Source organism: Carassius gibelio, chromosome B14 (genome assembly GCF_023724105.1).
Source record: "Carassius gibelio isolate Cgi1373 ecotype wild population from Czech Republic chromosome B14, carGib1.2-hapl.c, whole genome shotgun sequence".
NCBI lineage: Eukaryota > Metazoa > Chordata > Actinopteri > Cypriniformes > Cyprinidae > Carassius > Carassius gibelio.
This window is the reverse complement of record NC_068409.1, coordinates 28,083,813-28,101,681: the sequence shown is the minus strand read 5'-3', so window position 1 is coordinate 28,101,681 and position 17,869 is coordinate 28,083,813. Positions and strand designations below refer to the sequence as shown.

At 37.3% G+C, this 17,869-nt stretch overlaps 1 protein-coding gene across 4 annotated transcripts in view; it reads right to left on the bottom strand.

Moving 5' to 3' along the window:
* LOC127971009 (phospholipid-transporting ATPase IA) overlaps positions 1-17,869 on the bottom strand; it is a 122,174-nt gene that overhangs the window by 91,358 nt on the left and 12,947 nt on the right. For all 4 annotated transcript variants that reach the window (XM_052573748.1, XM_052573746.1, XM_052573745.1 and 1 more), the window contains exon 2: positions 3,277-3,391. In XM_052573748.1, the coding sequence (XP_052429708.1) occupies positions 3,277-3,391 (115 nt within the window). The remainder of the gene's footprint in view (positions 1-3,276; positions 3,392-17,869) is intronic.

The following is a 17,869-nucleotide window of genomic DNA, read 5'->3' as shown; positions in this document are numbered from 1 at the left end:
ATAGAATAAGAAGAGATCAGCCCACCAAGACATTCTTTTCAATCAGAATATTAGCATTTAGTTTTTTATTAATGACTGTAATATAAAATACAATACAGCCACGTTAGAGAGACTGAGACAGTCTGTGAGCATTCCTAACATGAAAAGCGATACAAGTCTCTGTTTCACTGATCCAGTCTTCACAGAGATCCTTATCAGACCACGGCACACAGCATACTGTAGCACAGCAATTATCAGCACCATACGAGATGGAAAGTTCTGTCAGGGGCCTGTCGCTCTCACTTTTCTCAACTTTCTCTTGGCTAGTTTTCAGCTTTTGCTCAGTGTAGTTGCGTCAGGTGGCTAACAGCAGCTAGCAGCTGATCCTACTGTACTTCAGATAAAGAGACACATTTCCATGCTGCTGGGCTACTCAAATTCATGGAGGAGAGCAAGAGGGAAAAATGACATCTCCATCTGTCCATATACTCATCATCTAGCACACATTAGACCTATTTTGTTCTTCAACAATTCAATAAAATGGGTGCAAAAACTAAAAAAAAAGGTTTCAAAACTATATCTAGGGGAAAAATATAATAGTTTCAATATTGCCTATTGTTACTATTGTGGAATTAAACAATATGAAGCTCTTCAGAAACCTTTTAAACATTTTAAATAAAGTGGCTGCTAATGCAAAGTTAATTTGACAATAATAATGATGGACATCATGAACTCAACATGACATTCTAGCAGACAGCTTTCTCACGGCGGTTCAGAGAGAACTGACCTGCGTCTCTCCTCCCATTTCCTCTACACGACCCCAGAAACCAGATCTAGGTTTGCTTCTAGACCTCAGCCGCCTGCTTAACCCACACGCTCTGCTCTTTTAGCACTACTTGGCATCATCATGCTTTTAAACAAACATGTATCGCACACTAGGGCTTCGGGACGCTAGCTCATCAGGCAGTCACTGGGGTGACTAGTGTAACTGCTCATCAAGATGCACCTCAGGGTTGAATCACGTGCTGTTAATCATTTTAATGGAGAAAAGGTTGTGGCGTCGTTGGCGGTGGCACATTTACAAATGCACCATGCATTGTCTTTAGTGTGAGAAGTAAACATACTTTTTTGGTTTATGTGTTAGGAGAGATATGTTAATAATGTTTGTTTGTTTGAGGTGTCAAAATGTGTAATTTAACACAACTTAGCATGTGCTCTATTCCCAGAATGTTTTTAATTTAAGTAAGCTTAGTATTTTGTTCAAGAGAAATGCAATGCGATCCCTCTTCCTTGTTTGCTAGTCTTGATTGTACAGTACAAAAGGAACGCTATGGGTAGCAGTTTGGCCAATCAGCATGATAGTAATGATCTACTGAGGGTAACAACTTGAACTTGACCTAAAGTTCACACCTGCCACACAATGTACTATGTGTATAAAGGCTTAATCTAGCAAACAATTCAATTCAATTCAAGTTTATTTGTATAGCGCTTTTTACAAAATAAATCGTTACAAAGCAACTTTACAGAAAATTATGTTTCTACAAATTTAGTAGTAGCAAACACAGCTCTCAAAGTGGACAATGAACAGGAACTCTTCTGCAAAAAACAAGTTAAATGGACAAAGTTGGCATTATCATTCATGACACAAAGCTAGGGCACTTATTAAAACTACAGTCGATGCTGTTGACCTGTTTTGGGTGCTTAAAGTCACAACCATAAGCCTGTGAACTTTCAGAACAACTAATTTTTTCATATAATTATATCAATACCACAACAGTTAAGTGTAGTGTTCATAACAGTGGTGACATTTGCCAGTGTTCCCACTGTAAAAAGTTTTTGAAATATATTTTCACCAAAGCAGCATTTATTTGACAAAACAGTTTTATCAGTTTTTCATCATATTACTGTTTTTAATATATTTGAAAAATATAATTTATTCCTGAAAAGGCAAAGCTAAATTTGAACCAAGTTCCCAATAAAACTGTTCGCTGGACTCGCTGATACATTACATATACATTACATATATTACACACACACACAAAATACAGTTTTTGGAATTTCTGATATATTTTACATAAGGAAAGCAACAAACATTTGTATGCTACTTTAAGTGGTACTGTTTCTAGGAGAACGAATGCACAAGGAAATGTGAAAGCACATTCTTCTTCACTGCATTAATCAAAGTATGGCATTATTAGAGAGTAATATATGAGTGACATGAAGTCTGGATGAATACTCTCTCACTGCAGGGTGGAAGAAAACCCACCAAGCATCTAACACTTCACTAATGCTGAAATATGTAATTTCAAATCAGTTCATTTCACTGACACCGGCTGATCTTTTGAGGGCAAGTAAAAAATTACACAATTTCTATTTTTTGATGAACGGCTCCTTAAAAGTAATTCAGAGGGTGATTCAGCAGATATCAGATATTAACTGCAGCACCTGTTCCTAACTCCTCTCTGTTGCCATACATCACTATGAGTCCATATTTAACCTGGACACTGTGAGCCACTGTGGCAACCTGAATACAGCAATACTTTCTCTTGTCTGTCAAATACCAGCTCACTAGTTTTAATGTGGCATTTTATTCGTACAGTTCCTTCCCACTCAAATACTTTTCAAAACCATCTTCATCCATCCATGGCATTACAGTCTGTTTAACACTTTTGTTTTCGTTTCAGTGACATTAGATAGGAGTTCTGTTTTTAACCCAGCTGAGTTTCCTTGCTGCCTACACAATTGTTCAAAAAGTTTGGGGACAGCAAGTTAAAAAAAATAAAATGTTTTTATATTTCCTCTGAAGGCAAAGTGAATTAGCAGCCATTACTCCAGTCTTCTGTGTCACATGATCCTTCAGAAATCATTTTAATATGCTGAATTGCTGCTCGAGAAATATGTTAAAAATAGTTGTGCTGCTTAATATTGTTGTGGTTACCATGATATATTTTTTCAGAATTATTTGAACAATAGAACTCAGTACTTAAATGTAGGCCTTTAATTAATTACACTGTAACAAGGACAGCATAAAATAAAGTGTAACCCATTTTTGCTAAATAAAAGTATTAATCATGAAATTAAACTTCACAAATAAATACTAGGTAAAAGAGTACATGTAATAAGACTTAAAATATTTTAAATCAATAAATTTCAGTGTTGAACAAGTTTTTATAAACAACATTTCACTCGCTTCATCACAGTCTTGAAATGAATCATCCCCGTGTTCACCATGAAGGCCTGTTCAGCCTTTGTTTGAGGAAACCCATGTTTGCACAATACACATGGAAGCACACGTACCTGACACGATTACTGCAGAACTTGGTAAACTGGGGCTGATTGATAAAAATGAGCCTGGAATCTTCCTGGTCTGCTAAAGAAGTCTTTTCCGACGTGTCTTCTGTCTTTTCATAACCTGAGGCAAGGAAAAAAGAGAGAGACAGAGAGGAATAAAGCTAAATGTAATAAAGCATGCAAAAATGAGCATTTAGCTATTATAAAATATCAGTCTTTGTTTTGTTTTGTTTTGTTTTATAAAGTAACGGCTATTTATACCATGACAGATCAGATCTCCCAGCCACTGAAAACAAATCGCATTTAACAAGATTACAGTAAAGATTACATCTTTAACAACAGTCAGACCCTGAGGAGCTAAAGACTTGACCTATAACCGCTAGAAGCTTTTCTGAAGTGTGTGACTTCTATAGAGTAGCTTAACTGATGACATTAAGAGGGTTCTAAATCACTCAAAATAAATATAAACAATTAAATACATTTACAAATAATGTATGACTAAATAAAAAACGATTATGTATTTTACTATAGAAATAAAACGGATAAATCTTGTGAATATAAATGATGATAAGTCCTGGTCCCTATAATTCAGATCCAGACTCCAGGTCGATTAAGTCATTATAAGGGCTGGTGTTGTGACAGCCAGTGGAAAAAGAAATGTGTGATATTACAGGGAAAAAGAGCCCAAGGGAAAAGATAAATGAAAGAAGGGCAGCTCAAACAGATTCGCCTGCAGGCATCCACACGCGTGCACGCATGTGCGCGCGCACACACACACACACACACACACACAGAGACAGACAGACAGAGAGCAGTGATAATACGAACTTAGTCTATTATAGGCAAAACTTTTAACTGGTTAAGTTAATACACTTTACAACTAATTTAGAGCATGGAAGAAAAAGGAAAACTGTCCTGGTATCCATACAACTTGATCAACATCAAATGAGTCAAAGTTAAAGGGGTTATTTCAAATTAGTCCATGGTTAACTCACCCTCAAGGCATTATAAGTGTATATGACTTTCTTTTTTCAGACAAATCCAATCGGAGTGGCAAAATCCATGCCATTTATAAAGCTTGGGAGAGCAAGGAAAATTTTTAATAAAACTCAAATTGGATTAGTTTGAAAGAAGATAAAACATGGACTAATTTCCATTTTTAGGTGATCAAACCTTTTAAAGGTAAAGGTTGTACCTGCCACTAGAGGACGCAATATCAAAACAATAACAATCACGTTTTTTCATGACGCTAAGAAGGAGCGTGGAATGATGGAATTTGTTGTCTTCTACTCAACCTCTGACAGCCAACAATCAGATGAAAATATAAATCATGGATTTAACGAGAGTTTAACGATTTGCGCAAATAGATTTTATACAAAATGACACAGAACATCTGAAGTGCATTCTAATTTCAAACTTACATCGCAGTCTGTTCATTATTAAAATAAAGTACAGTCAACCAAACATTTAAAAGGTTACACTGGTCATTTTAAATAGACCGTAGTATACCGGTCCACTCTGCTGTTATGCCAAGGACGTTTTTGCTCATGTGAAGAGGATGATCTTTTCCGTCTAGTTTACATTAAAAAAATAAAAAAATATTATAGTTTAAGATTCAGATACATTGCGAATATAGAAACATTTGGATATGTGCAGATGGAGATGCGAGCAATAACCTCAAAATACATCTAGCCAAACCCGCGCTCGCTCGTCCTCGTATGCAATCACTCATGCACTGTCACAATCTAATTCAATGTAAATGCCTGAATTTGTAAAACAAATAGACCTAGCAGAATGCAAAAATTCAAAATCGAATATTCTGCAGAACAGGATCAAACAAAAAAAGTACTGGTCATAATACTTGCATAAAATGTTTGATGTGGAAAAAATCGGTTCACTGACTGCACAGCACAGCCACAAGCACCAGAGTTACATTTGGGATAATTTTATTTTTAATACTAAGTGTCATTTGAAAACATTGCAGTTGCCTTTTAAAATACAACAACGAGCACCACGAAACCATTTAAAGAGGCGCGTTGGGCAGTCTCCTTGACGGGAAACAGTCAACAGTAAAATAATCTCAAAATTATGACACGCACTCTTCATTTTATCAAATGATCATAATCACATCTATTCATTTTACAGTCCTGCTACAAGCATTCTATTCAGACTAAAACCCCTTTAATTCAGGTGAGAAAGCTGTTTTTTCCAAGTGGCTTTTGCACATAATAATAATAATACCGCTGCAGATGCATTTTGCAGCATTAAGGTTATTAATTAATCGTTAATTTAAACGACGATCGATCATGGAAATTATCAAATATTGACATCCCTAAATACAAATGAGTTGGATGGAAACCTGGTTATTGTCTGCATCAAACCATACTTCTGAACAAATGGTTCAGGACCGCTGTCTCTCCTAGCACGGTGCTGTCTGTGAGCGGGGTGGAGTAACGGAGCCCTCAATCACGCTGCAGTGTTTGTAAGAGCTGACAACTTCTCCACCCCATTTACAGAGTCAAATTCTCTGACTACCTTTATCTCCCAGGACTGTTGTTGAATCTTCCAAAAGTTTTGGCTTGGGGTCCTTCACATGCGGCAGCAGCACTTTCCACCGCACCAATAACACAAGGGTTGCCCACCGACGTGCCTGACTTAAAATTGGCGCTACTAAACACTGATATCGCCCGATGCCGATATATATAAAAAAAAGACAAATATCAGACCGATATATCGGCCAAATGATATATCGGTCGACCTCTAGTACACTGTGTAAAATCATGGACTAATTGCTTAAGAAGATTATCAACATACTTTCTTAAAGGTGTTTCCCTTACAGAGTTTACCAGTTCTGACATTAGACTGAATGCTTCACATAATGAACATTACTGTGGCATACTAGACAAAGAGGCTAAATGCTTGAACATTTTTAGGTATTTGTGAGTGATGGAGCAAAAAAAGTGAAAGAGGAAGATGTAGACACTAGAAAGTTTAAACAAAACATCTAAGCTAAACCAATTTCTTCACTAAATCAAATTATTACAGCATATCAACTGTTCAAAATATATTTAAACATTATATAGTGACATTATATATATATATAAAAATAAAAAGTAAAATAAGGATTGTCCTTTGTGCACTCAAGTTTAGGAACATGATCCAGCTTGACTGCATCTAGAACCACACAATGCCCTTCTTAGTGAAACGACTCTCTGTGTGTAAACACAATAAATGAATAAATAATTAATAGTTGCACTGATAAATAATGCAGATGGCACAGAGTAAATTGGCTATGCTCATCTGAGGATCACCGTTATTAAACCAACAGCGGGAAGCAATATGAGAATGAGAGCAAAATAAGATTAAACGCATTCAAACTTGAGCAGCTAATAGAAAATTTTGTGCTGACATACCAACCTTTACTTCTGACCTCTTGACCTCAATTAAAATCAGACATGACCAGAAAACTCTGTCGTTCAACCTAAATCCTATTTACAAGCCTGTGGAAGCAGAACCCAAAATCATGAATGCACTGTTTGTTTTTAACAGCCGGAGGTGTGACATGAGTGCATGTTTATCATCAGGTTGCAATTTAATGAATTTGGGGAGTTAAAATCCACTCCCTTTATAGGCAAAATAATGTTCTGTTTGTTTGAGCGTCCTGGCTCAATCAGTGGTGTGAGTGTGGGGTGGGAATCACGGACTGTTCAACCCTCTACATTGCGAGTAAAACTTCACTCTGGGTGACTAATTGATATCTAATATTAGCCAATGGCTAATAAATTCTCAGATTTTACACACAGTGCCCTCCATAAGTATTGGGACAGTAATGACAATATTAGAGAGGCACCGATCAATCTGCCAGTGATTGGAATTGGTTGATATATCTGATCTTTATACAGTCTATGATCTGAGCACGCGCATCTGGTTTTGCTAACAGAGCAAAGGAAATCTGCGTGCGAGTCAGTGATGCGCAGGTTGTTCCAAAATGAGCGGGTGCCTGTGGGCGCCCGCGGTTGCGAGTCATCCAAAAATATTTTTAATGATATTCGGGTCACAGTCAATCGGGTTCTTTGAAATAAAAATGCCAATTTAACCTTTGTGATTTATATAGTACTAGACACATTTTTAAATACATAGGCCTACACTTTGGCTGAATAACTGGCATGAAGATGACGCACGAGTAGGGCTGGGATAAACGATTATTTTTTAAACGATTAATCTAGCAATTATTTTTTCGATGCATCGATTAATCTAACGATTAATTTTTCAGACCGATTCGATTTCGATTATCTCCCCATTAATTGAGTACTAACAATTTATACATGTTGATTTACATATCTGAATGAAAAAAACATGAATTCCTTAACATTGCAATATATGTTTATTGCTCTTAAAATTACAAAATAAAAGACTGACTAAGAATGCATTACTTTGAACTTGTATAGAGATAGCATTCAATAAAACCTTGAAGCCTTGAAAACACATAGCTTACTGAAACAAGCTTACTGAAGACATAGGGCCTAGCTTACTGAAAAAAAGTTCTTCTTTCAGATGAAAATAACAACAACTTGATGTCTAGTATTCAATAAAAAAGTTCACCCAAAATACTTGTTTAGAGCAATTGAAAGAATACAGTAACCAATGTAAACTTGATGGCTTTAAGCTAATACAGAGAGTGCTTTTCCAAAAAAAAAAAAAAAAAAAAAAAAAAAAATTAACAGTGGGAGCCGGCAGCCTGTCATTGAGAAAAAAAAAAAATCTCTGAATGCTCGACGTGAAACTTTGGCGTTCCGCCCTTTTTCTATTGTGTCTACTGATTTTGGTTAATATGCACAAGGGAGGGAGAGAGGGAGAGAGAGAGAGAGAGCAAGACAGCGTTCGTGTAGTTTGAAGACTGTGAGTCCGCGAGCGCGCGTGAAACTTTGGTGTTTCGCCTTTTTTCTATCGTGTTTAATGATTTTGATTAATATGCACAAGGGAGAGAGAGAGCAAGAAGCGCTCGTGTTGTTAGAAGACTGTGAGTGCGCGCGCACAGCCGGGGCTCTCTATCGTACGCGCCCTGTCATCGCTCACCGATCAAATAAGGCTTTGACAGCTGCCAAAAAAAAGATCAATGCAGAAAAAACCCTGGATTGGTTATATAACGTTGGACAAAATGTTGATCCGACCATCGCGTACATTCAGCACACATAAGGTAAACGTTTTGAAAAAGTTTTTAGAGAAATAAAAACAGGTCGACGAATCGATGCGCATATTTTGCGTCTATGTATTTTTTGCATCGACGTCATCGATGACCTCGACGTGTTGTCCCAGCCCTACGCACGAGCTCTGTCTGCACGTAGAGATGGAGGCGGCAAAGAAGACTGCATGGGAAGCAACGTCACTGTTTTTGGTAAAACATGATTTTGGCGACTTCATTAAGTTTTGTTTTATAGAAAACTCTTTTTAAAAGATTTTCATTTTGTATAAATCTTAATTTTGATCAATGTTTTAACAATCAGTTGCCCATATTTAATAAATAAGAAACAAATATATAGCCTAGCAGACAATGTAATAAGGCGCCGGCACAATCACTTGCACTGCATGTGAACTAAACTCAGCATGGGCTACTCTCTGATGATCTAATCCATATGAAATGTGCATTTCTCTCTGGCGTTCATGGCGAATTTGCATTTTCAACTTCATCTTTGCAGCGACACAGAAAACACCAGTTTATTACTAAACAAATAAAATGTCTCCTTGCATATTTTCGAACCAGCAGGCCATTCTGTGTTGAGCGAGACCCCACGGAATGAGTGATCGGATCGAGATATTCAGAAATGCGCTCTCCCCTCACGAGCTTGGATCGAAACAAACCCGAGCCTCAATGTCTGCTGACCTTGCAGAAACATACAAATAGACATAGCCAGACTAGACTATTTTAGTACAAATTATGAGCTTACTGATGATTTTTTTTTTTATCATTCTTGACAAAATTATAATATATATAAAAAAAATTTGCCTAGTTAGTTTTGCCTACGTTCCTACGTCCCAATGACGCTACGATGAGCATTTACTGCTTTTTAAAAATGCGCTCCCAGTTGTGGGCGGGTTAGTTGAAAACGTTGGTCGGGCATGCGTTATTACTACATTGACCCGCGCATCACTGCTGCGAGTGGATAGATTCACGCTTGCGCATTATTTTAATGTGCTTTCGCGTTACAATAATGCACTCTTACTGTATAACTTACTGTAACTTACTGTATACGCACTGCAGATTGAGTACGTGTGACCCTTGGGCAATAAATATATTGGGCAAAACATAACACCTGAGGCACCGCTACAGTGAGCTTTATGACCAATGCATGGAAAAAAAAAGAAAAAAAAATCCCTGAACAGTATTATTTATTTATTATTTTTCATATGTCTAGACATTTAGTTTGACATCTTTACTTAGTGATTATTTTGACTTATGTCTGTTCTAGAGACATTTGATAAAGCTCTCATTGGTTTTCTTTTGGAAATATGTTTAACATTTATACTGAATGCATTTATGACTGTAAAGCATGTCTGTGTGTGTCAAAATCATGATTAAAATCGAAATCGCAAAATTGATCAAAAAATCGTGATAGGTTTTTTTTGTCCATATCGCACAGCCCTAGTGCAGAGCATGGGGGTGGGATTACTGGAATTGAGAACCGCTGGGTTAAATAGTGCTTGTATTGCGCATTATTTTAGTCATTCTTGCAGGTTTTGTGATTACGCCAAAAGCGCGCACATCACCAGTGATCTATATTAGTGGAGCGCACAAGCTGCACTCAGTAACAAACAGCCTGTGAGCCACAAATACCTAAATGACTGGCTAACTGCGCTAAAACTTTCTAATACAAAATCATGGCAAAATTCCCATCTTGGCAGGTATCCACTATCCAGTTAAACACAGTCAGATTTGGAACATTAAGTAGATGAGAAAGATAATGCATGTTGTGTAACAGTATATTGGGTCCATGAATAAATTCTTAAAGGGACCGCAGTTCCAATATCTCTGCTGCTGTCTGTCATGTTAATCAAAGAACAAAAGACAAAGAAAATCACTTTCTGCTCTTGACTGGAATACGTTTTATAACTTCAAATGGTAAGAATTAATTTGTATTTAATTTTTACAATGAAGACAACAGAAATTAAATTTGATAAAAATGTACATTTGATTAATTTCTGTAGTATTTCGTCCCTGAATAAAAACTGCTGTTGTTTGCTATTTTTTTTATTTATTCTTATTTTATTTCTGACTTTTACTTTAGTTTTTTATGAAAATAAAACTTTTCATTGAAGATTTCTAGATTTTTGTTTGTATATGCTGTCAATTATAGGTCTTAGGAAAACAAATCTAAATCGACAAAAATCGGTATCGGCAGATCACACTAACAAAAAACAGAAATGGCCAAGAAAATTTTTATCGGTGCGTCTCTAGACAAAATTGCTCTGTTTGCTGTGGAGTCAAGAAACCTGTAAATATGATTTAAAAGATGAATATGAGACAAAATACAGAAAGTCATATTTTATTTTTTGGGTAGTTCAATACATAGATGTTTTACCAGCTAAAAAGTTCAGCACTTCTAAAGTTTCATCCCCCTCTATCTGATGTGAACATAAGTATTGGAACAGTTGCCTCACTGGTCTTTCTAAGTGATCAGCTGTGTCCTGTTGCATTAATTCTTTAGATATTAAAAGCAGGGAATGTGTTGTATCAGTTATATGCTTTCTGATATATCTGATTCTGATTCTTGCATTCCATGACGACACACGCAAACCAGGATGAAGACACAGGAGCTGACTTTGAGAGAAAAGCAAACAATTTGGATGATAAAAGAAAAGAGGAAGTCAATCATAAACAAAGGGCATGGAGAAATTAAGAGTTTGAAAACCACCGGTGACATCAGCAACCAACAATGACCTGATCAGCTGAGAAAAACGACAGCAATTGATGACAAAATCATAAAAGCTGTGAAAATAAACCCTAAAAAGTGTGCCTGTAAAATCACCAACAACCTCCAGAAAGCTGGGGTGATGCTCTGACAACCTACTGTCCTCAAGGAAACTTTGACACAGAATTAAAGATGCTACAGCAAGATGCTAATCACTGACCAGCACCAAAAATAGAAAGACAAGATTAGAGTTTGCAAAAGCCAGAAGAGTTTTAGAAGTGAGTTTTATGGACAGATGAGACAAAGATTAACCTTTATCTAAGTGATGTGAAAGCAAAAGTGTGGAGAAAAAAAGGGAACTGCAAATTATCCCAAGCCTCATCCGTAAAGCATGGATGGAGGTGGTAACATAACATGGGCATGCATAGCTGTCTCTGGAACAGGCCCTCTCAAATTTAATGATGACTTAATGTATGATGACAGTAGAAGAATGAATTTGGAATGGTACAAAAACCATCTTGGCTACCAATATTCCAGAAAATGCCACCAGACTCATCAGAAAGCGCTTCATATTGCATCAGGACAATGACCCAAAACACCTTGCCAGTTCAGTCAATGAGTTTATCATTTCAAAGAAATCAAAAAAGTCTTCGATTTCTCAAATCAATCTCCAGATTTAAATTTGATTGAACATGAATTTCACCAGATGAAGAGACTAAAGGCAGAAACTTCCCAAAACAAGCAACAGTTGGTATCGGCTGCATTAAAGGCTGGGGAAAAGCATTTCAAAGCATAAGACCAAGAGTCTGGTGATGTCTATTGGTTGCAAACTCACTGCTCTGATTGCATGCAAGGGATCTGCAACTAAATATTAGCTTTTAATCTTTTACATCTGCCTTAAATTCAACTGTTTCAATACTTATGCTCACATTAAATAGTGGGCTGAACTCTAAAGGTGCTGTCCTTTTTATTTGGTAAAACATGTATGTGTCGAAACAGCTAATAATAAAATATGACAAGCTGTAGTTTTGTCTAATATAATTTTTTTTAATAATATTTGCAGATTACTGCTTGACTATAAAGCAAACAATGCAATTGTGTCATTACTGTCCCAATACTCATGGAAGACACTGTATTATCTTTCAAATAAAATGGTAAAAACACTTTAAGGGTGTACTCACACTAGCCAGTTTGAACCATGCCCGAGTGCGTTGGACCACCAAAGCGCGGTTCGTTTGACTAGTGTGAGTGCTCCGAATCGTGCCCGGGCGCGGCTCGATTGGCCGGCCCTGGCCCGCTTGGAAGAGGTGGGCCAGGGCACGGTTCAGTTGGACTCGGGCGCGGTTCGCATGCAAATTTTCGCGCCACTAAGGCGACACATCTGTTTAACAACAGGCTATGAGAGGGCTGTGGACCCAACGACACAAAATTATCCACAAAGAAAACAGAGCGATGCACTCCATTGTGTTCATAGAGCGCCGCTCTTCCTGTTTATCCCGAAACCGTCGCACCATAATGACGTAAGCGTGCTCCGGCACGAATGCTGAAACCCTATATGTGAGTGCAGGCCAGAGTGGGAGTGGGGAGGGGGGACAATCGTACTCGGGTCAGGTTCATGGCAACTGTGCCTAGTGTGAGTACACCCTAGGAGAACTGTGAGAGCAGATCTGAAGTACATGAGTTCATGTCTTCATTCACAAAAGACATGCAATTTGACTCACTGTACAACACAACTTTGCATTTATTCAACCAAAATTTGGTAAATTCCTTTACATTCTCACTTTTTATTTTATTTTATTTTTGTTTACTTTTTAAAGAATGAATCCATTGAAGTTTTGGAAAGCTACAGCTGCCCCAGCCCTAACAGCACATCAATGTCATCGGGCTGTAAATTTGGGTCACTTTGGCTGAGCTCCAAACTGAAAACAGTGGCGATCAATTGGGTCACCGGCACCACCCTCATGTCTGCACAGAAAAAAAGGGCAGCAGGCGCCAAAAAAACACACACACACACAAAAAAAAAAAAACACAACCATGTTATGCAAACTCCTAGAGACATGCTTTTTGAGGGGTTACTGCCAATGTTTACCCTGTTTATTGGAGACAGGCAAGACCCAAATGATATAAAAACATTCATTCAAATGCTTTTGCGCATCCCTTCTTGTTCTGCGATGTGAGTCAACCGATACGTCCACCATCACATTCACTGCTTTCTGTCATCTATCCAGCTGTGGCGATGAATAAAAATAACACAGATAGTGAGAGAGTGAGAGAAAAAACAGACATGAATCATTAATCTAAGAGCCATGATTCACAATATGTGTAATGACATGTGCTGAGGGCTGCAGCTGAGGGGGGAGGCTGTAGTGATCAAGGCCAAGAGTTTTCAATTAAGAGCGAGTACTTAACGGATTATAAACACAAGTAAAAAAAAAAAAAAAAACTGTTTGCTCTTTAAGGCAGAAAGAGTCCGGTTCAAACAGGAGGGATTTCCCTGTTGAGATGGAGGGTGCTCTCTGTAGGCATAGAACAGTGGGCAGTGGGCCGGAAAGGATGAAGAGCTGAGGAGATACATGACATACAGCGGCAGAGAGGAAAACGTGAAAAGAGGAATTCCGGATGGCATGGACACACGTGGGCTATGAGTCAGGAGGCTAACGGGTGACCAGAGGCTCTGATCTCAAAGCTCTCTCACATTTGGAGGTTGATGTTACAGAGTTAAGTGAGGAGGGAGGCCCAAGTCTAAGAGAATGCGAGAGGATGGATGCACATTTTGGTCAAACTGACATAAAGAGAATAAGGGCAAGAATTCACACTATTATGTCTTGATTTTTATTTTATTTTTTGCATGCATAAACTATCATTGTGAGTGAGTTCAATTTAAAGGGGTCATCAGATACCCATTTTCCACAAGTTGATATGATTCTTTAGGGTCTTAATACAAAGTCTATAACATTTGGTAAAAAAAAAAAAAGTTCCTTTTTACCTTGTCAAAAACAGCTTTGCACACAGCAAACATTTTTGTTGCATGTCTCTTTAAATGCTAATGAGCTCTTACAATGTGCAAAGATTCATAAAAAAACGTATACTTCTATAGGTGCTTGATCACGAATGATTTAAGATAGAGACATTTAGGTAGATTGGTATGTATTCCCTTCAAATACCCATCCACTGTGTCTTCAGATGTCAGGAGTAAAAGACAACTGCTACTGTAGGTTCATCACCTCAATTGTTTTGGAGACATTCTTGTCTACACCTAAACGATGGCAGACTGATGACAGCTCACTAAGAGCAGTTCTAGGGTTAAATGCCAGTGTCAGTCAACAATCGTGGGAGGGTCCTTGATTTGAGAAGGGATATTATTTATAGAGATAAAAAAAAAACATTGGATGGATTTTTATTATTATAGGGTGGATGTGTACAAACACTCGCAAAACACATTTAAGTAAGTGAATTTTACTCAACATGGAAAATTTATGACCAACTTGACCGCGGGGAATTTTTCACCTCACAAAAATTTACTTACTAAACCCATCAATCTGTCAGAATGGTTACTAATTCAACATCTGATTCAAGCCAATCAACCCACAAGATATGCCATCAATTTATCCCAAAATAAAAATACAAAATACAAAAAAAAAAGACAAAAAATTTGATACAAAGCTTTCAAAGGTTTTTTGCAGGTTAAGTTTGTGCGCTCCAAGAATTGAGTGACAACACAGTGGAAAAGGGATTAAAAGGGATTACGTCGATATCCACAAGTTACAGCACAACTCAGTCAATCTTTGGCTCTGAAGACACACAGAGCTTTTAAAACCTAGTTTAATGTTAGGACTTTGCTGCATTAGCCAGTGTTATTTTGAAGTAAAACTAAAACTATTCAAAATCTTTTTTTACAAATTTAAATAAAGCTGAAATTAAATATGAATATTATCTGAAAAACTAGAACTGATTAGAAATATTGCCTTGGCATTTAATTGAAATAAAATAAGTTTAAATTGAAGTCCTAAAATTACTAAAACTCAATTAGAAATCAAGCAAAATAGAAAGATTAAAAAAGCAAATAATAAAATAATGAAAACTTGAACTAAAATTAAATTGATAACTGAAAATATAAAACCACCAAGTCAAATCGTATAAATACTACAATAGCATATGAATATCACTAAAATAACAAACGTAAACGGACTAAAAATTACCAAGAGGAAGCTCCATGCTAAAACAGGAAAGTACTGGCAGAGTGGCTGTGTAATTAAAACCACAACAAGAAAAAAACTGTATCACAAGAAGTGTTAAGAGGAACATAGCATAGAAACAGACCAGCTGTTATGTTGTGGGACCCCTTCATACACCCCCTCACCCATTTTTGTCACACTATCCTTATGCTAGTTCTAAGCTAAAGATGAAGGTTACTAAAATTAGACCTCCTAACCTCGCCCTCAACGTTTTGATCAACAAGCCACCACACATTACATGTCCGGCCATCCCAGGCAAGTTACGCAACGGGCCACCCAAACGACAGCGCAAGATGAGAGGCTTATTGGATTCCCTAAGGCTCAGGAGGAACTTTCCAATAGCACAGGCTTGTATAGGTAACCCATCTAGAGCCTGAACTTCATCTGATGTTGACACCGGTTCTAATCCTACTACTGCTCTAGGTGCTGATTATACGAGGCATGACTGACCCTGTAAACAGCAGCGGATGTTAGCTCCAACAGTGCTAATGTACTCCAACCGTGGAAATGAAACGGGACCAAATGATACACACTGTTGCTATTAAGACTACAGTTAATGGACACCATGACAACAATGGCGGCAAACATTAAAACGGCTCATATAAATTTAAAAGGCATCTTTAACAGGTGTCCTCTGAATATGCGTGCAAGTCTGCCGGGCTTCCCCCTGTTTTACTGTCTATTCTTGTTAAGGAGAGTTGTAAATTAGCCATGAGGTGCTGCAAGGGTGTAAATTGGGTCCAATCATTAAAGTAAAGACTTCAATCCCCAATCCTTGTTTGTGTAGGCAGAAAACAAAGCTAATGTAGAGCAGAGGAAATGTTTAAGCTGGAAATGTTTGCCATTTCTTGGCAGGGCAGAGTGGTTGGGGTCAAGACCCAGCCTGAACCCGAGCAGAGACAGCTGGTCGGGGAAATATAACAGCAGGAACCGGAGGTGAGACGAAGGGCATGACAACAGCATGCTGGGGGCAATCATCACATCATGGGACATAATTGTAAATCAGTTAATAGATAATAAATACTAAAAGAAGCACTTATTCTTATACATGTATTATACAGGTCAAAATCACCATAGAGTGCCTTTCAACCCTCACAACACTCAAATTCTGAGAAACTACAGTTTGGTACTACAGTCTGTTTGGTGGAAGAATACTGTTTTTATTTATATCATTGCACTTTATTTGCTCCGTTTTATTCTGTGAAACCTTACTATGTATATGGAATAACCGTTTTATAAAAGCAATAAGCCTGTGAAGCCGTAGTTTACAGTGAATATATAACAGCTAAGGGACGTTTGCTGTTATAAATTCTTTGGGCATATTGCTCTATTTTACACACAAACACCAGTACGTAAAGCGACATTTAAGAGGGTTTATTCTCCAAATAACTCTAATTTCATGTTGCAGAAAAATGTGTTTGGAAATTGTGTATGGACTCTTGTTATTGTTCCAAGTTCCTTTCCTGTCCACTGATTTTAACAAAGCCTTCCAAGAAGACAGTAAAGGCTTATGTCATGCTCAAGCTTTAGTTAGGCTGAAACTTCAAAGTTAAGTTGCATGACATAAATGCAATGTTTAGGTATTATTATTTTCATTACTATTATTTTGATTTATGCCTTCGTTTTAGTTTGTACTGTTTGCCTTTTTTCAAAAGTAATGTGAAATAGCTTTTTGTATTTTATATGTATTTTATCATTGATATATTTGTATTTTGAATGTAATTTGGCAATTAAATACAATTAAATGGGTTTAGTTTAAGGCTATTAATGTACACTATTTCAGCAATAAAAAAAAATATTTTTCTAAAAAGAAATCAAATTAGTGGTTTGTTTTACGAGACCTATCTTATTATCTCTTGTATATTTAGCGTTGCTCTTTAATAAAGAAAAAATACTTATCCGATTACTCGATTAAATAATGGAATACTCTGAAGAATAATCAATTACTTGTGCTCCTTACATTTCTCATCTCTTTCCCTTTAGAGACAATGACGTTCAGGCTCAGTGTCTGACACACATTTCTGTACGTGATCTTCACGTAGTATTCCCTTGTCGCCGCACTGCCTCCCTCTGCACTAATTTCATTAACCGCAGGCTAGTCACGCCTCAGCTACACAGACGCCAACAAACAGTCAGCCAGACACAGGAACAAGCTCCAGATCGGTCTCCTGATACCTCTTATTCTTCCTGTTTAAGCCATTTCTCTTTGTTTTACTGAATTCCCTTGCTTTTCAGGTCACCCTCTCCTTCTCACCAGATCCACTATTTGACCTTCATATTCTCGCTTTATATTTTTGTCTTTCATTAATACTGCAAAAAACTATATCTCAGCATTTTTCACCCTTTGACAAGTATATGTACTATGTTATAAAGTACACACACATGTAGCCTCACGTGACCAGACCTTCAGGGGGTTTGGTGCCACATTATCTTTGTATTCAGGTGTAATGTTAAAGA